This window comes from Lepus europaeus, chromosome 14, assembly GCF_033115175.1.
Source record: "Lepus europaeus isolate LE1 chromosome 14, mLepTim1.pri, whole genome shotgun sequence".
In the NCBI taxonomy this organism is placed as follows: Eukaryota; Metazoa; Chordata; class Mammalia; order Lagomorpha; family Leporidae; genus Lepus; species Lepus europaeus.
In genome coordinates this window covers 54,157,773-54,183,474 of record NC_084840.1, presented here as the reverse complement: position 1 = coordinate 54,183,474, position 25,702 = coordinate 54,157,773, and the positions used below count along the sequence as shown (strand labels likewise).

At 40.5% G+C, this 25,702-nt stretch overlaps 1 protein-coding gene across 4 annotated transcripts in view; it reads left to right on the top strand.

Moving 5' to 3' along the window:
• LYST (lysosomal trafficking regulator) overlaps positions 1-25,702 on the top strand; it is a 225,275-nt gene that overhangs the window by 189,745 nt on the left and 9,828 nt on the right. For all 4 annotated transcript variants that reach the window (XM_062210653.1, XM_062210655.1, XM_062210652.1 and 1 more), the window contains 6 exons: positions 2,429-2,659; positions 7,280-7,469; positions 10,497-10,633; positions 15,833-15,931; positions 19,846-19,985; positions 20,277-20,374. In XM_062210653.1, the coding sequence (XP_062066637.1) occupies positions 2,429-2,659; positions 7,280-7,469; positions 10,497-10,633; positions 15,833-15,931; positions 19,846-19,985; positions 20,277-20,374 (895 nt within the window). The remainder of the gene's footprint in view (positions 1-2,428; positions 2,660-7,279; positions 7,470-10,496; positions 10,634-15,832; positions 15,932-19,845; positions 19,986-20,276; positions 20,375-25,702) is intronic.

Sequence of the window (25,702 nt, the reverse complement as noted above, 5' to 3'; positions counted from 1 at the left end):
CAGAGGAGGAGGAGGAGAGAGAGAGAGAGAGAGAGAGAGAGAGAGAGAGGGAGGTCTTCCCTCCGCTGGTTCACTCCCTAGTTGGCTGCAACAGCCAGAGCTACGCCAATCCAAAGCCAGGAGCCTGGGGCTTGCTCCCAGTCTCCCACGCAGGTGCAGGGGCCCAAGGACCTGGGCCATCTTCTGTTGCTTTCCCAGGCCATAGCAGAGAGCTGGATTGGAAGTGGAGCAGCCAGGTCTCAACCTGGCACCCATATGGGCTGCTGGCACTGCAGGCGGTGGCTTTACCCATTATGCCACAGAACTGACCCCTATAAATGACTCTTAAAATCATCTTCATTTATATAAGATAGAACCTGAATAGGTTAAGGTTAGCTGCTTTTAACATACCTAAGTTAGCAAGAAGAATTGGCAATAACACTAAATTGTTATTATTGTTACCAATGATATTTTAAGTTTTATATTTTCTCTCTTTAAAAATGATTGTGATACCCTCTGTGTCAGAGACTTTCCAATGCCAACACCAGGTGTGATGATGCACCAAGTAGACTTAAGGACTTGGTTTGTAGTCGCACTTAGAGCTCAGATATATTAAGGTAAAAGACACATGGAGAGATCAGCAAAAGGAAAAAGAGCATGGGCAAATTCTGGGAGAAACCAGGCACAAACTTCAAAGGTCTTCCCCTGATGAGTCACAAAGAACACACTTCTTCCAGCAACAAGTTGTGACAGCACATGTAAAATGTCTACCAGGGAAGTGTGTTAGAGATTCAGTGCCTAGAGCTTTACTGTGGCTGGTCCAGTAGGCACCATCTGCCTCACACATACTGAAATTCTAGACTTCCAGAGGGAAAGCAAATGTTCAGCATAAACCACATTGCTTGTATAGTTTAGACACAGTGAGCCACGCCTGTCAGTTAGGGAGTATTAAGAAGATTCCTGAAATCCACATTCCCAGATACTACCAGAGGGCTAGCCTGGAAAGCAAGTCTTCCCAAGGAGAGAAGTCAAGCTTGCCCTTTTAACTTTTTTCTACACACTACTCTGCATGCATGTCCTTTTGAAAATGACATTTTTCCTTATTACAGAAATAAGGGGGAATAAGAAATTGTGCTTGATAGAAAAATATACATAAGTTAGCAAAAGAAAGAAATTTAAAAATTTAAAAATCAACTCTGGAAGCACCAACCATTATCAAAACCATCTTCTAGACATTTATATGTGTGTGTGTGTGTGTGTATAATTTCAGTTATATAGTAATACTATTTGGCAACCTTTTCCTTTTCCTCCTCCTGAACAGTGTAGTGCTAAATGTATTCAAGTCATTAATATCATCCTATTTGATTTAATGACTACCTACTATTTCATAGTATGACTATTTGATAATATCTTTACATAGTCTCCTCTTATTAGATATTTAGTTAGGATTTGGTTGCTCTTAAAGTTAATATTCCCAAGGTTATTTCTTTATGTATATCTTAATTTCCTTACAGTAAACTCCTAGAAATAAAATTGTTATGCTTTGGATAACTTTAAAAAAACCTCTTATCTCTTCAGGAGACAGTTATTTTGCTAGGCTTTGGAGATGTGAAGGGAAATAAGTCTCAGTGGGATGATTAGGCTTAGGTGGAAAGTTGGTAGATGGGCTTGCCTGCCCATGGTAGTAGAAGCTGAATGAGGCCTATGAAAGGAAATTTCTGAGGGAATGAGAAGTTTAAAAAGAAGAAAAAGCAAATTATGAGGAGAATGACACTTCCTGGTACTGCCTAGTGGCTACTCAAAAGCAGTTGCAACAGATTGTTAATCTCCTATTTTCTTAACTTTAAAATTAGATTGATCTCCAACTTCCCCTCCAGCTATAATTATCTGTGTAGATCATGACAAATCTACAAGTGTCTGTAACAACTACAAGTAGAGTTAAAACATACACGTAGGGGCCAGCATTGTGGCACGGCAGGTTAAGCCACCATTTGCTATGCTGGCATCCCACATGGCTGTCGGTAAGTCCCAACTGCTCCACTTCTGATCCAGCTCCCAGATAATGCCCCTTAGAAGCCAGCCGAAGATGGCCCAGAGTGCTTCAGTGCACCCACATAGGAGACCTGGAGGAAGCTCCTGGCTCCTGGCTTCAGCCTTGCCCAGCCTGGGCTATTGCAGCCATTTCAACTCTTCAATTTAAAAACTAGTTCTGTAAACATATCTAATTAACACTAATCAAGATATGTTATTTTTGTTTCCCCATTCAGAGTTATTGATTACTTCTGTTTTGATTCCAGTGAAAACATTAATGATTGTAAACCTGAGATCAAAAGCATTTTAAAAGTAATAAACCATTGCTTAAATAAATAAAGAAATTGTTGCCTATCTTTTGAGTAGTATTGCCAAGTCCTGCTTTATACTACTTATCTGCTGTTCTTTCATTCTGCAGACATATTTTGGAATGGATGTCTCTGCAGTTGAAGATCCCGTTCAGAGGCGCGCGCTAGAAACCATGATAAAAACCTACGGGCAGACTCCTCGTCAGCTGTTCCACACAGCCCATGCAAGCAGACCTGGAACCAAACTCAACATTGAAGGAGAACTTCCAGCTGCTGTAGGATTGTTAGTGCAGTTTGCTTTCAGGGAGACTCGAGAACAGGTCAAAGAAATTGCGTATCCGGTATGTCATTCGGATTTCAGGAGAGTTCAGCAAAACCTTGATTGGTCACTTAGTTCCTGTCCCTTCTCAGTGCTCAATAGCCTCCATTTTTCCTGCGCTGCCAGGCCCTCCTCCGGGCTTTAGGGACACAGAAATGAATAGCATGTTCTCAACCTAAAGAAGTGCATTTTCCAGTGTAAGACACATGCAGGCAGCTAAAACTGTGTCCTGTATTGCCAATGCTGTAGTGGTAATATTCTGAAGACAATGTTTTGGGGAGCACAGAGGGTGAAAAGGATTGATCATGTCAGTGGTCTCCCCTAGGGAGCAGAGAAAAGGTTATTCCCAAGGCAGGCTTTACAAGACAGGGACAAAATAGAATTTTGCAAACCAGAGGAGAGGAACCATCAGAGGAGCACAGTGAGAGCATAGGTATGCCAGTGTAAACACACATAGTGTGGTCATGGGTATTATCTTCATCCAAAAGCAGTGACTGATGTGTGAAGGTTTCGGTTGATACTTAAGGGGGAAATCTATGTATTTCTTTGGCCTGCCTAGATTGTGACGATGCAAAGCAGTGCCTCTAAAAACAGGAAGTAGGTATATTTTTTACTTTGAAATAGATTAAGCAAGCAAGTCTTAGCAGTAAAATCAACGTACAATGTGAATCGTAAAGTGTTACAGGATTTGCAGAAGGGAGTCACAGAAAAAAAAGCGTCCTGAAGGATGGAGTAAAACACTGGATCTCAAATTGCGGTCATCTGATCCGTTTTAAGAGAAGAGGGTTGTCTAAGGCATTGTTTTGACCACTCTTTCTTATAATAATTCTTTTTTTTTCTTTTTTAAAGATTTATTTATTTGAAAGTCAGAATTACACAGAGAGAGGAGAGACAAGAGATTCCATCCGCTGGTTCACTCCCTAATTGGCTGCAACAGCTGGAGCTGCGCTGATCCGAACTCAGGAGCCAGGAGCTCCTTCCTGGTCTCCCATGCAGGTACAGGAGCTCAAGGACTTGGGCCACCTTGTACTGCTTTCCCAGGCCATAGCATAGAGCTGGATTGGAAGTGGAGCATCTGGGACTCAAATTGGCGCCCATATGGGATGCCAGCACTGGAGGCAAGTGACTTTACCCTCTGTGCCACAGTGATGGCCCCGTAATAATTCTTAAATATCTCAGAACACTAGATATAAATTATTATGTTCATAGGTCATATGTATCAAATTTGCAAACAGGCACAACTTTCAACCAGTGAAATTCAATTTTAAAATATCCGTCTTGGGACCAGCACTGTGGCACAGTGGGTAGAGCCACTGCCTGCAGTGCCGGCATCCCATATGGGAACTGTTCCGAGACCTGGCTACTCCACTTCCAATCCAGCTCTCTGCTATGGCCTGGGAAAGTAGTGGAGGATGGCCCAAGTCCTTGGGCCCCTGCACCCACATGGGAGACCTGGAAGAAGCTCCTGGCTCCTGGCTTCTGGCTTCTGGCTTCAGATTGGCACAGCTCCAGCTGTTGGGGTCATCTGGCAAGTGAACCAGCAGATGGAAGACCTCTCTCTCTCTCTCTGCCTCTACCTCTCTGTGACTCTGCCTCTCAAATAAATAAATAAATAAATCTTTTTTTAAAAAAATCAGTCTTTCAGCGTTGTTTTTTTTTTTTTTTGCTAAAGCCAAATTGCTAATGTTGCACATCAGAGTGGAAAAATATATTTTTATTTTTGTGTTCTTAAAGCCTCCCAAATCATTTTAGCTATATTCATTACCAGGGTCACTTATTTTTAATTATATCCCAATACTTTAACATATCAATTTAACAGTATAAACACTACAATACCATTTAATTTACTATTCTACTGATTGGTGCTTAGCTATTTTAAAAATGGTATATATTAAGGGTCTGAGCAGTCTGCTCACAGTGGGAATGTGTTTCTACCACAGGACCTTCACACCGACTGTCCCTCCACCTGCAATGACCTGTCCCCACATAACATCCCCAGTTTGCTCTTAATTCTACTCACACCTCTGCTCAAAAATCGCTTCCTCAAAGAGTCTTTTCTGACCTCCCTATCTAAAATAGCAGCTCCTTCATTTCAGTTCTCTTTGTCTTCTTTGTTTTTGCCAGTTCTTTAGAGTTTGGCTCGCCTATGCTTCTCTGTGACGTGTCATCATGTTTATGCTACTGCTTTTCTTTATCTGAACCACTGTGACACCTCCCACACAGTGCTGCTCCTTGACTCTTTAGGCCTTCTCTTAATATCTACACAAAATGTGAACACAAGCTCTCTCAGGCTGAGCAGCAATACTCAGTTGTAAGGTGCTCATCTGGATGATCCACATATGCTTGTGTGAATTTCAGTTAATCACTGAAGTTAAAAGCAATCAGAGGTGTAAGAAAAGTATTTAAACAAAGCACTCCTTTTTCGTATATACTGCAGTATAAAAGTTGCCATTATATCTGTGTGAGTAATTGAAAAACTCAAACCTTAAACTCTGCAATTCATATGAAAGGAATTTTCTGATAATAGATTGTGAATGATAAGTCATAACGGAGCTTAGCACATGTGTTTTTCTCAACTTTACCATTGATAAACTGAAGATTTTTTTTAAAGAACTTGTTTTCAGAATACCTGATCTGAACAATGTTCCCACCTGAGCATTCCCCAAGTCCTCAACTTTTTCAGAGATATTATTTGTCTTTCAGACCACCACCGTCTCATTCAAAACTGTGTATTACTATGTGTCCCTAAATGTCTACAGAATTATTAGAGGTCCCTAAAATGACATGATTGTTTTAAATGATAACATGTAGACCAGTGATGCCCATTTTGTAATTAACTTTGAAAAATTATCTGAACATCATTTAGACTTTTTTGTGGAAATGACAGAAAATTCCTTACCATATTACCTTCATTATATTTATGTAGCATTTCCCCTGAAAAGTAGAAAGCAAAGTAACTAAACTTTTAAATGTATAGAGGGAAAATCCATTAAAAGGGAAGAGATTAATAGAAAATGAAATAGTCCAAAACAGAAAAAATGAATATAATAATCATTATTATTGTTGTTATTATTATTATTATTTGAAAAGCAGAGTGGACACCAGTGTCATGTTGCGGCAAGTTAAGCTGCCACCTGTGATTCTAGCATCTCATAAGAGTACTGATTGAAGTCCTGGCTGCTCCATTTCTGATCCAGCTCCCTGCTAAGTATGCCTGGGAAAGCAGCAGAAGATGCCTCAAGTACCTGGGCCCCTGCCATGCACATGGGAGACCCAGATGGAGTTCCTGGCTCCTGGCTTCAGCATGAACCAACCCTGGCCATTGCTGCCATTTAAGGAGTGAACGAGCAGATGGAAGGCCTATCTATCACTGTCTTTCTCTCTCATTTGGTCATTTTGCCTTTCAAATAAATAATTAAATTTTTTAAAAAAAGAAAAGGAAGGACAAGAAAAGAAAAAGTACAGCAAAGCAGAGTGATGATATGGAATACTGGTATCACAAGTGGCAACTTGGCCCATTGTGCCACAACACAGGTCCTGGGAGAAGCTCTTTAAAGGGACATTGTTTCTTTCCTTTATTTTCTTCTTTTTTTTTTTTAAGATTTCATTTATTAATTTGAGAGGTAGAGTTACAGACAGTGAGAGGGAGAGACAGAGAAAGGTCTTCCTTCCGTTGGTTCACTCCCCATATGGCTGCAACGGCCAGAGCTGTGCTGATCCGAAGCCAGGAGCCAGGAACTTCCTCTAGGTCTCCTGCACAGGTGCAGGGACCCAAGGACTTGGGCCGTCCTTTACTGCTTTCCCAGGCCATAGCAGAAAGCTGGATTGGAAGAGGAGCAGCCGGGACTAGAACCAGTGCCCATATGGGATGCCAGTGCCGCAGGCGGAGGATTAACCTACTGCGCCACAGCGCTGGCCCCTGATTTTCTTCTTGATAATTACTTTTACTGGGAGTGGAGTAAACTTTTGGATTTTTATTCATGACTGTCACTCTTTACAGTCTTCCCTCCCCTTTCTGTATCTAAATCCTATTATTCTTCGAGCCCCACCTCTTCTTGTTTCTTCACTGACAACTCTTCTTTGTTTTCTTCTGTAGTACTCACTAGTATTTTCTGGAACATTACTTGCTCTACTCATTTCAGTATGCAACATGAACACTTTTCCATTCATTTGTCATGCACATTCTGACAGCCAAATATGTTTCAGGCACATAGATGAGTCAGAAGTATTCCCTGTCTTACAGGAGCTTGTAGTTAAATGAGCTCTTTTGTGCTAATGCAGTCTTAATTTCAAAGTGCTTTATATGCATGCAACTTGTCATACTACCAAATTGCAATACCCCAAAAGGTATTTTAGCTAGCCTGAAAGAAATGTACTTAGTAAAACTTTTTTTTCCCTGCTCAGATTTCAAGGAATTTTGAATTATTAAACAGACATCTTCACATAACCTATGCCAGAGCCACCAAATAAAAATCAAACAAGAACACATATTTCTGTGTGCTCTACAGAAATTAAAATATAAAATAATTCTTGCTTCAGACAGCTTACAAACAGGTTACTTTCTCTTACTTAGTTTGGTTTAAGTTAGAAATAGTACTGCCTTTTTTAAAAATCATATTTTTTTTACTTTCCTTGGTTTTAGAGTCCTTTGTCATGGATAAAAGGCTTGAAATGGGGGGAGTATGTGGGTTCACCAAGTGCTCCGGTACCTGTGATTTGCTTCAGTCAACCCCATGGAGAAAGATTTGGTTCTCTCCAAGCTCTGCCCACCAGAGCAATCTGTGGTTTGTCCCGAAATTTCTGTCTGCTGATGACATACAGCAAAGAACAAGGTAAAATAAAACATAGCGAAAATCATACCCAATATAGCTTTCAAGAGATTTGAATGTTTTCAGGTAATCTGTGCTACTGTTTTGTTTTGTTTCTTTTTTTCTCAAATATTAAATTGATTTTTCTCCCAGAAACCTTTTATTTAAGAAGCACAAACTTCATGCATTTCATAAGCACAACTTTAGGACCAAAGTGATTCTTCCCACCATCCCCGCCCTCCCACCCACACTACAACCCCTCTTCCTCCTCCCTCTTCTGTTCCCATTATTTTTCTTAAGATCTATTTTCAATTAACTGTACACACATATGACTAATCTATACTAAGTAAAGAGTTCAACAAATATTGTGGGAAAAAAAATTTCCTCAACAGTTGAAACAAAAGTCATTGCAGCTCAAATAGTCAATTTCACTTCTATAGATTACCTTTTAGGTGCTCTATTAGCTACCACAGTTCATAGAGAACATAGGGTATTTGTCCTTCTGGGGCTGACTTACTTCACTAAGTGTGATGTTTTATTTCTAACATGTTCTTAGTCCTTGGTGAAAAGCTCTGCTCAAATTTTTGGTTATTTACTGCAAAGCAGGAATTAAAACATACTACATGAAAAAATGAAGATCAAATGCAGTACCATTTAAAATGAAAGGAGTTTGAAGGAAATAAGAATATATGGTTCTGCTCACAGGGTGAAAACATTATGAACTTGATAGGCATATACAAGGAGGATCTTGAACCCTAGAAAATAGACAGGTGCATTTGATCAGCAAATCTAGTTCCTCAGATGATGTAGTCAGGGGTTTAAACACATTTTAAAAAGGAATTAGAATGGGCTTGAAAGCAGGTTTTAGAAACATTTATGCCTAAAAGTCAATCCTTTTCTGACTCCCCACACACTAAAAGCAACATGTAGAAAGCACTGTATAGTGAAGAACTCTAATATTTCTAAAAGTCAGCTAAACACTGGAAAGCTGGGAACATTTTCCACTTAACTAATCCCTCAGACCTTCCAAATTAACCATTTCACCCAACACACACAAGAACTCTCTTTTGTTACTAGGCGTCAGCCACAGACCCTAAAATAAATAAATGATGGCACTCATCTGTTCATAACCAGTTGTATGCAGATTTGTCTGAAAGACAAGTATGGATGAGATGCCCCTTAGCAGTCAGCTCTGTCAGCATGTAACATTACCTTCAATGCACTATGCTCCTCAGGGAAAGCTCCATATGTTGTGAACCTATACACTCTCCCCAGTTCAATTTAGGGGTGCTAGTATCCATGGCAAACAGAAGTCCAGTGTGCTGATCAGGCCATAATTCATTTAAGCGCACCCTAATTTCTGTCATGAAATGAATTCTTGCTTTTATAGTTAGGAATAAAAGAGAATGCATACCATTTCTTCTACGTTTTATTGAATTAGGATCAGATAAATCTATTTAATCACAATTATTTTGGTATCATCGGTTTATTCTCACTAGTATGTTACAATTAGTCATAAGGTAGCGTAAGGAATTTATTACTATTGAGTTTTAAAATTTTAAGAAATATGTGAATGATTTGCTTTTTAAAAAAAGTTAGAGTCCAGGGATTTGTTCTAGTGGCTACGATGCGGGTCAAGATACCTACATCCCACATCAGAGTGCTTGGGCTCCAGCTGGGACTTGAACTGGTGCCCTCCTTATTCCAGTTTCCTACTAATGTGGACCCTGAGAGGTACCTACAGCTCAAGTAGTTGGGGTCCTGCCATCATGTGGGAGACCTGGATTATGTGGTTTTACTTAATTATACATGTATAATACAGTGAAACAACTACACTGAATGGTTTTAATGTCGTGAAGCCCAATACAAGTCAATTATGTGTGAATTGAAGGTACCTCAGAATCGTCTAAGTGCCTTTTTTTCAAAATATACTAGCTTGGGTCTTACCTCAGACAAACTGCGTCAGAATCTGTGGGCCTTCAGTGCAAGTCTACACATGCTAAAAAAGAAACTCTTGCAAACTCCTTTTTAAGATCCACTGTTCTAATAGGTAAAGAAATTTCTTTTACTGAAGAGGGTAAGGGACTACAAGAGATGGTGCATCTTATATACCAGGAATGAAAAATTTGGTTATTTAATACCTGCTGCATGCCAAACAATATAGTAAATTTTGGGAGATCCTAAGACTCATATGTAGTTCCTTTCCCTAGAATCTTATATTTTGAAGAACTTATATTTAGTGACTATATTCCAATTTGTCTGTTATGAAACTGATGTCAATATTTGGCAAACAGTCTGTGAATTACATGTCCCATGTGCCATTGATTCATTTAAGAAATATTTGTTTTACTCTTCAATAAGCTGGGTATTCTGCTAGGTATTAGAATAAATAAAGCTCATCCCCACTCCTTAAAACTCCTGAAGCTAGCGTTAAAGGACAGTACCATTTACAGCATGCACGCTGCATTTAGCTGTTTTCAGCCTACCAGCTAGGCATAGATTATGAGTAGTACTGAGAAAGGATGTCAAAATTTCCAAATCTTTATGCCAAAAGAGCATAATAGTATGTTGTATAAAATGGAGAATAAAGAACAGAACCTCCCTGAATGAAGGTCTGCCATGCAGAGTCCTGCAGGTGACAGAATTAAGTAATCCCTTCTCAAGTAGATATTGCTTCTACTCCAGAAGTGTTCTCTTTCTAGTATCAAAAGGTATCTACACATATCTAGAAAGTTATTTAAGGAATTTCTAGTTCACATTTCTTTTTGAAAGGAAATGTATCTTAGAATATGAAGTGTAAGCTAAACTATCATTGTTTATCATAAAAGTTTCCTAACCAAAATTTTAGTTCTAGGTCAAATAAATTCCACTTGAAACTACAGAAGTCAGCACTAAAGAACTAAAACTAATATAAATTTTTCCATCTCAGGGGTAAAAAGATGGCTTTGCACTAAATGCTTTGTAAACTTCAATCTTTAACCTGCAGTTGTTTTGACTGTCATCTGACAATTGAGCAGTGACAATCTGATACTTTTATTTCTCCTTCTTGAGGTGTGAGAAGCATGAACAGTACTGACATTCAGTGGTCAGCCATCCTGAGCTGGGGATATGCTGATAACATTTTAAGATTGAAGAGTAAGCAGAGTGAGCCTCCAATAAACTTTATACAAAGTTCACAACAATACCAGGTAAACTATTTTTTGTAATATAAATTCTTTACATAACAGTCAGTGGTGGTGTGTGGTGTAATGGCGAAGTCACCCTTTGGGATGCCCATTTCTCATATCAGAGTACCTAGTTCCAGTCCTAGATACTCTGCTTCCAATCCAGCTTCCTGCTAATGTGCACCCATAAAAGCAGCAGGTGATGACTCAAGTACCTGAGAGACCTAGAATGAGTTCTAGGCTCCTGGCTTTGACTTGGCCTAGCCCTGGCAGTTGCAAGCATCTGGGAAGTGAACCAGCAAATGGAAGATCTCTGTCCATCTCTCTGTGACTTTTTGCCTTTAAAATAAAATTTAAAAAAAATTTTTAAAAGATTGATAGCTAAGGGTTTTTTAAAGATTTATTTAGTTTATTTGAAAGGCAGAGATTCAGAGAGAGAGAGAGAGAGAGAGAGAAGAGTGAGAGAGATAGGTCTTCCATCCGCTGGTTCACTCTCCAAATGGCCATAGCCAAAGCTGTGCAAATCTGAAGCCAGGAACCAGGAGCTTCATCCAAGCCTCCCATGTCCATGCAGGAGCCTAAGGACTTGGGCCATCTTCTACTGCTTTCCCAGGTCATCGCAGAGAGCTGGATCGGAAGTGGAGCAGCCAAGACTCGAACTGGTGCCCATATGGGATGCTGGCACTGCAGGCGGCAGCTTTACCCACTACACCATAGCGCCGGCCCTGATAGCTATGTTTTAATGTCCTAAATCAGTCAAGAAGCTGATGATGTTTACAGTGTTTTCAGACATCCTCACTACTGCTATTCTATGATCCCAAATTTGTTTTTTAACCCACTTTCTCACTGACAGAGTATTATTGTAAACTCCTACTCAGCACCAGCTGAAGCACAGTGCTTGAACAAAATCAGCATTGCTTTCTTCTCAGGGTTTACTTGCTTTTGTCACTGGGTCATTTTCTTTAATCATAGTGCTGTCTTTTATACCTGATTTTTTTTAATAGTCCAGATATTCAGGCATTGTGATGTAGTAGGAAGAACATTTGGCCTAAAACTTTGCAATCTGTGTTAAGCTCCTGGATTTGTTGTTTTCTAATTATGTAACCTTTAGGGAACAGCTTAACCTCTCCAAATTTGAGTTTCTTTCCTCCTCTTTAAAACCAGCATAATAATATTCCCACCACTCAAAACTGTTGTGAGAATGTTTCTAATGTTTGTGAAAGAAATTTTGAACTATTAAGTACCATGTAAATGTAGACCATCTTCCAGTAGGAAGTTATCTTACCATTTCCTGACTTCTATTACCTATGTAACTAACATATGCAGCCTGTTCATGTGTCCTAAAATGTATTATATTCCCTGAGTTCTTTAGGAATGGTATAAGCTGCTTTGGGGGAATTTTTGGCAATGCATGCAAGGAGAGCAATAACTTCTTTGCATAAGCTGAAAAAAGAGTCATCACCCATTTGCTATCTTGCTTATGAGTAAATAACAGAAGTAAAAGTAAAGGGACAGTGAAAAACAACCTTACTAGAAATTTTAATAAAAATGTCTTTTTTAGTTTTGAAGCATACTAGCCTGTATTAATCAAAGCATTTTTATACAGATAGAAATATATATCCAAATACAAAAATTATAACCATTCTTCATCAAGATTCATTTTTAATTATATACAGAAGATCAACTTCGTATATACTAAGTAAAGATTTCAACAGACTGCACCCACAAAGACACATAAAGTATAGAGTACTGTTTGGGTAGTAGTTTTATCATTAATTCTCATAGTACAACTCATTAAGGACAGAGGACCTACATGGGGAGCATGTTCACAGTGACTCCTGTTGTTGATTTAACAATGATGTCAGTGACCACCCAGGGCTCTTGTCATGAGCTGCCAAGGCTATGAAAGCCTTTTGAGTCCACAGACTCTGTCAGTATTTAGACAGAGCCATCCGCAAAGTGGAAGTTCTCTTGTCCCTGCAGAGAAAACTACCTCCTTCTTTGATGACCCCTTCTTTCCACTGGGATCTCACTCACAGAGATCCTTTATGTAGGTCATTTTTTGCCACAGTGTCTTGGCTTTCCATGCCTGAAATGTTCTCATGAGCTTTTTAGACAGGTCTGAATGCCTTAAGGGCTGATTCTGAGGTCAGAGTGCTGTTTAGGGCCATTTGTCATGATAAGAACATTTAGAATCTATTTGCCCAACAAATTTCAAAAACACAACATAGTGTTATTAACTGTACACCATGCTGTACATTAGGTCTCTTAAACTTATTCATTCTGCATAACTAAAACTTTTGTATGCCTTGAACAACATCTCCCCATTTCCCCTACCCCCAGATCCTGGCAACCATCATTTTTCTCTCTGCTTAGATGAATTCAGCTTTGTTAGAAACCACATATGAGCAAGATCATACTTATTTGTCTTTCTGTACCTGGCTATTTCATTTAGCATAATGTCCTCCAAGTTTATTCAAGTTGTAAGTAACAAGATTTCCTTTTCTAAAGCTAAATAATATTCTATTTGTGTATGTATGTATATATGTCACATAAGAGTTTAAACATTGCAGAATACTTATATCATATACATTCAGAGTTACAGAGAAAGAGAAAGAGAAAGAGATATTCCATCTGTTGGTTCACTCCCCAGATGGCTGCAAGGACCAGTGCTGGGCCAGGCTGAAGCCAGGAGCCAGGAGCTTCATCCTGTTCTCCCACATAGGTGGCAGAGACCCAAATACTTGGGCCATCTTCCATTGCTTTCTCAGGCCATTAGCAAGGAACTGGATTGGAAGTGGAGCAGCTGGGACATGAACTGCCACCCATATGGGATATTGGCATTGTATGCAGCAGCTTTACCTGCTAAGCCACAGTGCCAGCCCCTGAAAAGATACTCTTTTTTTGTTTAATTTTATTTAAGGTATATAAATTTCATGTATTTCATGTATACAGATCTAGGAATATAGTGATATTTCCCAACCTACCCTCCCTCCTGCCAACACTCCCACCCTTCTTCCTCCTTCCACTCCTAATCCCTCTCTTAGTTTTTACAATGATCAGTTGAAGTTTATACTCATAAGATTAGCCCTACCCTAAGTAAACAGTTCAACAAATAGTAAGAAGAAGAAAAAATCCTATTTAGGACTATAAACAACCATCGAAGTTCAAAATGTCAGTTTCACTCCTATACATTACATTTCTGGTACTCTATTAGTTACCAGAGATCAAGGAAAAATGATATTTGTCTTTTGGGACTGGCTTATTTCACTAAGTATAATGGTTTCCAGTTGTATCCATTTTGTTGTAAAAGACAGGATTTCATTTTTTTTTTTTACAACTGAGTAGTATTTCATAGTGTATATATACCATGATTTCTTTATCCATTCATCAGTTGATGGATATCTGAGTTGATTCCATATCCTAGCTTTGTGAATTGAGCTGCACCAAACATGAGGTACAGATCACATTTTAATATACTGATTTCTTTTCCCTTGGGTAAATCCCCAGTAGTGGGATTGCTGGATCATATGGTAGATCTATTTTCAGGTTTCTGGAGGTATCTTCATACTGTATTGCACAGTGGCTGTATAGTTTACATTCCCACCAGTAGTGGATTAAAGTTCCTGACTTTGGCCCTGGTCCAGTTTTGGACATTGCAGGATTTGGGGAGTGAACCTAATGGAAAGGAGCTCTCATTCTTTTTTTTTTTTTTTTTTTTTTTTTTTTTTGACAGGCAGAGTGGACAGCGAGAGAGAGAGACAGAGAGAAAGGTCTTCCTTTTGCCGTTGGTTCACCCTCCAATGGCCGCCGCGGTTGGCGCGCTGCGGCCGGCGCACCGTGTTGATCTGATGGCAGGAGCCAGGGGCTTCTCCTGGTCTCCCATGGGGTGCAGGACCCAAGGACTTGGGCCACCCTCCACTGCACTCCCTGGCCACAGCAGAGAGCTGGCCTGGAAGAGGGGCAACCGGGACAGGATCAGTGCCCCGACCGGGACTAGAACCCGGTGTGCCGGCGCCACAAGGCGGAGGATTAGCCTATTGAGCCGCGGCGCCGGCCTAGGAGCTCTCATTCTTGTTCTCTGTCTTTCAAATACTTTTTAATTTTGTGGAAAAAATGGAATTGAAAAATAAGTTTATGTTCATTAAAAAAACTTTGAAATCCATGCACAGTTTTTCCATAATAGGCATTTTCCACAAACTATTTATAGTAACCTCATATAAAAATATCCTTTTTTTGTTCTTTGGAAGATCTCTAAGAGAATAAAAATTATGAAATATCAATCATTACAAATAGAAAAAAAGAGAAAATGAAACAATATATTTGGATCATTGGGCCCTGATGGTATATTGAGAATCAAAATCAAAGAAAGTCACTTCCTAGTATAGCAGAGACTTAAGCACATTTGTATGTACAGGAAAACAGAGTTTGAAACTATAAGAGGAAGGACAAGTGTTCTAAGGATGCCTGGGGGTGGGGCAGAATTAACCCTGAAAATGGAGGAATCTTCTCTTACTCAGAAGTCTTGGAGATACGCTGAGGTACAGAGGATGGAAGGGGAAGAGTTCCTCACTAATGACCTATACCTTCTTAGTGAACTGTGAGGATAGTGGGACTGAGAAGGCACAAGGAACAAGAGTAGTTGAGACAGCTCAGCTAATGCCAAAAGGAGACCTATTGGCCACACAGAGAACTGAGCTGACTTTAAATGTCGCTTCCGTGATTAAGCCTGAAGGATTCTGGGCCAAAAGAATAATCTTAACTTTTTTTCTCCACATTTAACTTTCTTCTACTTAATAATCGTCAGAACTGTCGGAAGAAATACTCCCATTTATTTGTACCATGTTTCTCTTGCAAAAACATGAGAGGAGAAAAAAGTAAAAAGCAGGTTAATGTGTGAAACACACACACACACACACACACACACCCCTAAGCTTGGATCTAAATCCTGGATCATTTTGTTAAATTTCTGATGAACAATAACAACATATGTATAATAGCATAAAATCATAGAGTATACATTCTGCATTTTAATTCAGAAACAACCTTTAAATACTTGGCTTAAAGTTACAGAATATGCTATGATTGTATATGCCATCATTGTAGTCATTTCAAGTAAAAATGTATACCTGAAATTTTTTGATCATACATCTCTGTCAGAAAAATAGAAGCATTTTTCATGCTTTTAAAGCATGGTAATATTTGCTATGTCTTTTTTCAAAGGTGACTAGTTGTGCTTGGGTGCCTGACAGTTGCCAACTGTTCACTGGGAGCAGATGTGGTGTCATCACAGCTTACACCAACAGATTCACCAGCAGCACGGTAGGTCCCGGCTCAGTGTGCGGGTAGTGTGGGATCTTCACGTCAGAGAAGGGAAAAGAAGCTTTATTTTGTATGAAATTAAGATTTTGTACTTCAAGATTTCACCCATAGTGATTTCTAACATATGAAAGGTCACATATGTAACACTAGGTTTAGGTTTATTAGGATCATGAAAATTTCAAAAATAAAAAAGGTCTTTTTTTGTTTGTTTTAGAGACAGTATTTTGAGTTATATGTTTTGTAGTTGGGCTTTTTCATGGCATTTGGATGCTTGCTTATATTCAGGGTATCAACAACTGCACCACAAGAGTCCAGCAAATTTCAAAACGTGGAAACTCTAATGTTTAACATTCCCCTGTTAATAAAATGGCACAGTCTTATCTATGGCACAATCTACACCCTGACACCATCCTAGGCTCTAGCCCCCACCTGCCATTGCTGGAAGCCAGGTGGCCACATGGCCCAACTACTGGTGTCAGGTTCCACCTCCATCCTAATGGGATTCACTGTTCCTACTTCCCTGCCTGCCTCCTGACAAAGTTTTAAAAGGACCTGCTCCCTCTCCCTTTTCCCCTCCCCTCCCCTCTCCTCCCCCTCCCCCTCCCCCTCCCTTTCTAATGTTTTAGGCAGTTCATTAATCTTTACTCAATAAATTGGAGATAGTTGCTCTGTTTAAAATGAGGACATTGGAGAAAAAAATAAAATAGAACTTTTAAAACAGAAATAATAAAAACAATAACTAATATTTATTGAATGCTTACTTTGCATCAGCATTATTCTATCCCTTTTTGAATTCTAATACACTGAATCTTCATAACAACACTCTAATGTGGATTATATTATTGTCTCCATTTTCATATGAGACTACTGAAACACACAGACAATTAATCCATCTTGTAACTTGGCCAAGGTATGACAGCTAGTTCATTGTAATACCCTGGTTCTAGTCCCGGTTGCTCCTCTTCCAGTCCAGCTCTCTGCTGTGGCCCGGGAGGGCAGTGGAGGATGGCCCAAGTGCTTGGGCGCCTGCACACACATGGGAGACCAGGAAGAAGCACCTGGCTCCTGGCTTCAGATCAGCATAGCACCAGCCGTAGTGGCCATTTGGGGAGTGAACCAATGGAAGGAAGATCTTTCTCTGTCTCTCTCTCTCTTTCACTGTCTATAACTCTACCTGTCAAATAAAAAAAAAAAAAAAGGAAAATGTAAAATACTAAAATTTGTTTAAGTAGTCAGTATGTAGTTCTTCATTATACTTATCCTTTCTACCTTTCTATTTTTTTAAGGTTAATTTATTTATTTGAAAGGCAGAGTTAGAGCCAACAATCTTCCATCCATTGGTTCACTCCCCAAATGGCCACAGTGGCCAGGGCTGGGCCAGGTCAAAACTAGGAGCTTGGAACTCCATCTGGTTTTCCCACATCTTCTGCTGCTTTCCCAGACACATTAACAGGGATCTGGATTGGAAGTAAAGCAGCTGGAACTGAAACAGGTGCTCATATGGGATCTCTGCATCGTAGGCGGCAGGCAGCTTAACTTGCGGTGGCATAATCCATTCTGCCAGAATGCCAGCCTCACTTTTCTACATCCTTTAAGGGAAATATTGAAATGCTGTATGACAATAAACAACCTAATGAAGAAAACCAAAGTCATTCCCAGATATATGAGGACATACGACTTCTGTGAGCCGATATAGACTTCAGAGCCTCAGTTTGCAACCTTTGATTTATTTTTTAAAAGATTTATTGTTTATATATTTACTTGAAAGGCAGAGGGACATAGTAAGAGGGAAATAGAGGGGGAGAGAGAGAAAGAGATCAATCTTCCATATTCTGGTTCACTTCCCAGATTGCTATAACAGCCAGGGCTAAGCCCCAGCTAAAGCCAATAGGGGCGAAAACTCCATCCAGAGCTCCCTCTTGGGTGGCAGGGACCCAAGCATTGGGCCATCTTCTGCCTTCTCAGGTTCATTAGCAGGGAGCTGGATGAGAAGTAGAATAGCCAGGACTCGAACCAGCACTCCAGTATGGGAGGGGGATGTTACAAACTGCAACATGCTTGATCCATGACTGTTGACAAGTAATGGTGCCATCGGTGCCTGTCTCTATCAGTAGCATCATGAATTGGTTTGACACCTCTGAAAAGTATCCTGTAAAGAACTACAAAGTTGTCTCTCTCTCTTTCTCCATCTCCTGATCTCTCTGTCTATGTCTGTCTGTTGGTCTCCTGACAACTCTTCTGTCTTTTTTTTTTTTTTTTTTTTTTTGGACAGGCAGAGTGGACAGTGAGAGAGAGAGAAAGGTCTTCCTTTTGTCGTTGGTTCACTCTTCAATGGCCGCCGCAGCCGGTGCGCTGCGGCCGGCGCACTGCACTGATCCGAAGGCAGGAGCCAGGTGCTTCTCCTGGTCTCCCATGGGGTGCAGGGCCCAAGCACTTGGGCCATCCTCCACTGCACTCCAGGGCCACAGCAGAGAGCTGGCCTGGAAGAGGGGCAACCGGTATCTCTGTCTCTTGATCTCTCTCTTACGCCCTCCTCTTTTTCTTTTTCCATCTTCGCCCCTTCCCTTCAGTCTGTTGGGTTTTCTCCAATAAACCTCTTGTCTTAAAAAAAAAAAAAAAAAACTACCAAGTTATTAATATTCACTGATCCACTATTAGAATTCTGGAAATTTACTCCAAAGAAATAATTCAGGGTGCCGGCACTGTGGTATAGTGGGTAAAAGCCAACACCTGCAGTGCTGGCATCCCATATGGGTGCTGGTTCAAGTCATGGCTGTTCCACTTCCGATCCAGCTCTCTGCTATGGCCTGAGAAGGCAGTACAAGATGGTCCACGTCCTTGGGCTCCTGCACCTATATGGGAGACCTGGAAGAAGCTCCTGGCTCCTGGCTTCAGATTAGCACAGCTCCAGCCGATGCAGCCAGTTGGGGAATAAACCAGCGGATGGAGGACCTCTCTTTCTCTCTCTTTCTCTCTCTCTCTGCCTCTCCTTCTCTCTCTGTGTAACTCTGACTTTCAAATAAATAAATCTTGAAAGAAAGAAGAAGGAAGGAAGAGAGGAAGGGAAGGAGGGTGGAGTGGGAGGGAGGGAGGAATAATTCAGAAGAGAAACAGAGAGAGAGAGAGAGAGACAGACAGACAGACAGACAGAAGCCGGCACTGTGGAGTAGCAGGTAAAGCTGCTGCCTACAGTGCCAGCATCCCATATGGGATTATTATTAAATAATCAGTCAACAGTTGATGAACATCTGGGTTGATTCCATATCTTAGATATTGTGAATTGTGCTGCAATGAACATGGGGACACAAATAACTCTTTCATGTGCCGATTTATTTTGGCCTGGGTAAATTCCCAAGAGCAGGATGGCTGGGTCATATGGTAGGTCTATATTCAGATTTCTGAAGTATCTCCATACTGTCTTCCACAGTGGCTATACCAGTTTACACTCCCACCAACAGGGGACCAGGGTACCTTTTCCCCACATCTTCTCCAGCATTGTTATTTGTTGATTTCTGTATAAAAACTATTCTAACTGGAGCAAGGTGAAACTTCATTGTGGTTTTGATTTGCATTTTCCTGATGGCTAGTGATCCTGAACATTTTCTCAAGTGTCTGTTGGCCATTTGAATTTCCTCTCTTGAAAAATGGTAGTATTATAGCTATAAAAAATACATGTGCATTTGAACAAATATTGGACAAGGTAGATAAAAATGAAAAGTATGTAAAGTTGAAGACATTATGGGCAGTTGAAAAAAATTTAAATTCTTTATTAGTTTTGCCCTTTGAAAAAGGTTGAACAGAATAAGATTAAGAAATGATATGTTTGAGAAGAATGAGTTACTTTTTTTTTAAGTGACTGGTATACTTTTTGTTGTGGTTGTTATCTTACACTCTACCTAATGTTTGAATTTCAGCCATCAGAGCTAGAAATGGAGACTCAGATCCATCTCTATGGGCACACAGAAGAGATAACCAGCCTGTTTGTTTGCAAACCATACAGTATCATGATAAGTGTGAGCAGGGATGGAACCTGCATCATATGGGATCTGAACAGGTACAGAAGAAGGTCTCCCATGCAGAACAATTTTTATATTTTAATTTTCATTCTTTATGATACTCGTACATACACCATAATAATATTGTGACATTCTAATCCTTTAAGTATGAAATATGTACTTAAAGGTAAGATTACCTTTGTAATCTTGCTGAAATCAAAATATCATATAGATAAATTTTTATACCTTATAAATAACAGGCCCATATACTGAGAGAAAAGGAATTATGCAAATAAGGTAATATAATTAAATTTAATGATCATATGCAAATTCATGTCTTTTGTTTTCAGGTTGTGCTATGTACAAAGTCTCACGGGACACAAAAGCCCTGTCACTGCTGTGTCTGCTAGTGAAACATCAGGTGACATTGCTACTGTGTGTGATTCAGGTGAGCTTGTTCCAGACCAAAGCACAGGGCCATCACTCTATACATTGCATTCAGACAGTGGTTATCTCCTAGGTGAACTGTTGGACTTCATGTCCTCTTAGGCCTCTACCAGATCTAAGCACTCAAGTAATAGCATATATGTTTATTAAAAATACAAAAAAGTCCAAGACTAAGTTCACCAATTTAGGCATCAACTTATGCAGATAATTTAGTTCTCCTTCTGACATATGTAAAATTGCATTTGAACATAGATAAGTTAAGCAAATTATTATTACATAATTATCTAAGTTTTTCTTGATTTTTCTTTCTCTGGCCTTTTTTGCTTTGCTTCCTTTCTAAAAGTTATTTATTTAAGAGATAGAAAGAGCCCTCATGGACTTGTGTACTCTCCAGGGGCCCACATCATTAATGGGGTAGGGTGGTAGAAACTGGGAATACAATTCAGGTCGCCACATGGGTGACAGGAACCCAATTATATGAGTCACCATCATAACCTCCCAGGACCTACATCAGACAGCAGCTGTATTCAGGAGCCAGAGCTGGGTGTTGAATCCAGGTGCTTCAGTATGGGTCACAGGCATCTTAACCACTAGGTTTTCACCTGCCCCTGCTTCTGCTGCTCTTAACTTCTGTTAACAATTAGCTTGCTTTTTTTAAAAAAAAATTTTTTTTAAAGACTTTTATTTATTTATTTGAGACGTAGAATTACAGATAGTGAGAGGGAGAAACAGAGAAAGGTCTTCCGTCCATTGGTTCACTCCCCAGTGGCCGCAACAGCAGGAGCTGCGCCGATCTGAAGCCAGGAGCCAGGTGCTTCTTCCCAGTCTCCCATGTGGATGCAGGGGCCCAAGAACTTAGGCCATCTTCTACTGCTTTTCCAGAACCAGCACCCATATGGGATGCTGGTGCCACAGGCGGAGGATTAACCTACTACGCCACAGCACCAGCCCCAACTATTAGCTTTCTTATATTCCTCCTGTTGAAGGACAAAAATGTCAACAAATTGAGTTTAAATATATAATTGGCTTTTATTTGAGATTCATGAATTGGGCAACATCCCATTTATGACACAGGAAGATGCTCTGATTAGCTGAACAGAGGAGGTGTCCTTTATAGGCAGAAAGGCTAAAAAAAGCAGAAACTAGGAACAAACAACAGTCTGATCATTTCAAAAGGAGTCTCGGGGCCGGCGCCGTGGCTCACTTGGCTAATCCTCCACCTGCAGCACTGGCATCCCACAAGGGTGCTGGGTTCTAGTCCTGGCTGCTCCTCTTCCAGTCCAGCTCTCTGCTGTGGCCTGGGAAGGCAGTGGAGGATGGCCCAAGTGCTTGGGCCCTGCACCTGAATGGTAGACCAGAAGGAAGCACCTGGCTCCTGGCTTCGGATCAGCGTAGCTCCAGCCGTAGTGGCCATTTGGGGGGGTGAACCAATGGAAGGAAGACCTTTCTCTCTGTCTCTCTCTCACTAACTCTATCTGTCAAATAAATAAAAAAAAAAAAAAAATTACCAATCCCACCACAGCTGGCACTCAAAAACAGCCAAGTAACTAATACCTATGGTTACACAAACAAATGAAAAACAAAGCCACAAGTGAACATTTCAGACTACGAACACACAATTATAAAAAAAAGAAAAAAATTGAGTCTCTTTTTTTTTTTAAGATTTATTTATTTGAAAGGCAGAGTTACAGAGAGGCAGAGTCAGAGATAGAGAAAAGTCTTCCATCTCCTGATTCACTCCCCAGGTAGCTGCAGCGGCTTGAGCCGTCCAATTTGAAGCCAGGAGCCAGGAAATTCTTCCAGGTCTCCTACATGGGTACTGGGGTTCAAGGACTTGGGCCATCTTCTACTGCTTTCCCAGGCTGTAGCAGAGAGCTGGATTGGAAGTGAAGCAGCAGGGACTTGAACCAGTGCCCATATGGGATGCCAACACTGCAGGCAGAGGCTTTACCTGCCATGCCACAGTGCTGGCCCCATACTCTCCTTTTTTAAAAAGAAAGTTTTACTTATGTATTTGAAAGTCATTTAGAGAGAGAGGGAAACACAGAGAGAAAGAGATTTTCCATCCAGTCATTCATTCCCAAAATGGCTACAATGGCCAGAACTGGGCTAGGCCAAAGCCAGGAGCCAGGAGCTTCTTCAGGGTCTCCTGTGCAGGTGCCCAAGCACATGAGCCATCTTCCACTGCCTTCCCAGGCACAATAGTAGGGAACTGGATCAGAAGTGGGACAGTAGGAACTCAAACTGAAGCCCATATGGGATGCCGGCATCATAGGCGGCAGCTTAACCTTATAGGCCACAATGTGGCCCCAGAATTATTTTCCTTAGAGGGGGCTTTCCTTATCCTGTTCACACATGTTGGCTGGGACCTTATGATTAGATATTATGAGCCTCCTGGTGTTTTGTTTTGTTTTTGGAAAACTGGTCTATTAATTTTTTTCATGCATACATGTTAAAAAGCAATGTATCAGGGCATTGTGGCACAGTGGGCTAAGCCACTTCCTGGAACACTAGCATCCCATATCCAAGCACTGGTTTGAGTCCCAGCTGCTCTGCTTCTGATCCAGCTCTCAGCTAATGCGCCTGGGAAGGCAGCAAAGGATGGCCCAAGTACTTGGGCCCCTGCCACCAATGTGGGAGATGCAGATGGAGTTCTAGGCTCATGGCATTCAATCCAGGCTATTGCAATCTTTTGGAAAATGAACCAGCAGATAGATCTCTTTCTCTCTTTGTCTCTCCCTCTCTCTCACTCTGCCTTTCAAATAAAGTTAATCTTTAGAAAAACAATTTAAAAATTAAAAAAAAATGCATCCAGCAGGAAAAAGTTGGAAATTACATGAATTTCTGTTTGCATTTCTATTTTTTATTTTAAATATCATCTTTCTACATCTTTTAAATTTTTATTTACTATGTTTGAAAGGCAGAGAGACAGAGACAAAGAAAGAAAGATCTCTCACCCATTGGTTCAATTCCTGAATGCTCACAACAGCTGGAGCTGTGCTTGGGCCATGCCAACACCAAGGTCTGAGTATTTGAGCCATCCCCTCTTGCCTTCCAGGGTGCACATTAGTAAGAAACTGTAATAAGATGTTGAGCCAGGACTTGAACCACAAACTCTGATAAGGAAAAGGAAAAAGGACATCAACAGATACCCACTCCTGCATTTCTATATTAATGTCTTAAAATTAAAATGAGAGATGGGACCAGCGTTGTGGCATAGCGGGTTAAGCCACGGCCTGCAGCACCAGCATCCCACATGGGTGCCGGTTCAAGTCCCAGCTGCTTCACTTCCAATCCAGCTCTCTGCTATGGCCTGGGAAAGTGAAGGATGGCCCAAGTATTTGTGCCCCCACACCCACCCACATGGGAGATGTGGAAGAAACTCCTGGCTCCTGGCTCCTGACATCAGCCTGGACCAGCCATGGTCATTGCTGCCATTTGGAGTGTGAACCAGCAGATGGAAGACCTCTCTCTCTCTGTCTCTCCCTCATTCTTTCTCTAACTCTGCCTTTCAAAATAAATAAAATAAATCTTTAAAAAAAATAACTTGAGGGACCGGCACCATGGTGCAGGTTAATCCTCCACTTCTGATCCAGCTGTCTGCTATGGCCTGGGAAAGCAGTGGAAGATGGCCCAAGTTCTTGGGCCCCTGCACCTGCGTGGGAGACTGGGAAGAAGCTCCTGGCTGCTGGCTTTGGATCAGCGCATCTCCAGCCGTTGTGACCATTTGGGGAGTGAACCAACAGAGGGAAAACTTTTCTCTCTGTCTCTTCTTCTCACTTTCTGTAACTCTGCCTCTCAAATAAATAAATAAAATCTTTAAAAATAATTGAAAGGATAGGTGGTGGTATTTGAATACCAGCTAGTCTATTTCCAATACAGCTTCCTGGAATACAGCAGAAGATGGCTCAGGTGTTCTCATGTGGGAGACCCAGATTGAGTCCCAGTCTTCGGGTTTAAGGCAGGCCCAGCCCTGACTGCGGCAGGTGTTTAGGAATACACCAGTGGATGAAAGGTTTCTCTCTCTCTCTCTTTCTCTCTCTCTCTCTGTCACTCAGCCTTTCAAGTAGTTGAAAATAAACATTACAATATAAAATGAAAGGTACTTGAAAAGCTTTTCATCCATTCAGTGTAGAACATCTTTGAAATGTTTATAAAGAATGGTCCTCTTATCCTTTGCTGGAATTTTTTTATACAATTTTTTCTAACACCAAATGTATGGCATCTTTTCAAACACCAACAAATTCTCCAATTCTGACACCAATTGGGTGTTCAACAAAGCAATTCAGTTCTGAATTACTTGATGTTATCAACTTCAAGGGTTGCCATGACCTCTCTTACCCACCCTCAGGTTCAGTAGTTGGCTAAAAGACTCACAGAACTCAGGAGGTTGCCATACTTAACCACTGTAGTTTATTATAAAAGATAGAAATGAACTGCCAGATGAGGAGGTACAGTAAGGCAGTGGATCCTGAACCATAGTCAGCCTCTGTCCTGGTGGAGTCAGGGTTATAGAGTTGGAGTACACCACTCTGTGTCATATGGATGAGTTCACCAACCTGGAAGCACTCCTAACCTTGTCCTTTAGGGTTTTTATGGAAGTTTCATTATATAGGCGTGACTGAGTAAATCATTGGCCATTGGTGACTTAGCTCAGTCTCCAGTGCTTCTCCCTTCCCTGAAGATGGGTATAAGAGTAGGGGTGGGATCTTGAAAATTCCAATCCTAGTGACCAGTCCCCATCCTAAAGCTATCAAACCCTCCCCCAACATGAGTCACCATATCAGCATACAAAAGACAGTAAATTCCAAGGGTTTTAGGAGCTCGGTGCCAGGAACCCAAGACTTAAGGGGGAGTATTTATTATTATTCCACAGATATCTCTTAGTTTTTTTGTTAATGGTGTTGTATTTGCAAAACATTGATTAATTCTTGTATTCAAGAAAAGCAATTCTCTTAGTCACTATTAAAGATTTCAGATATGAAAGTATTTTTACAAGTCTTAGCCCCCAGTCATAAAACAGTGTTATTTTTAAAAATAAAAGCTTTTTATTTCCTAAGACCATAACTAAGGAAACTTTTTTTACTGAAACAGTTGATTTTGGAAATACAAATATGTAAACAGATGACTGATAATTTTGCTAGTTGTTCTTCCTCAATTTGTACATTAGTAATTTTGAGTGTGTCACAACAAGAGGGATGCTAGGGGAACAGTGATTATAAAGAGTTCTCTGCTGTCTTGTTTTGGCAATGTTTGGAAGTTAGAACCTATCCTGAGGGAGCTGAATTTTGTAAAGTTAATTACTTTCATACTGCCTGTAGTGATTTAT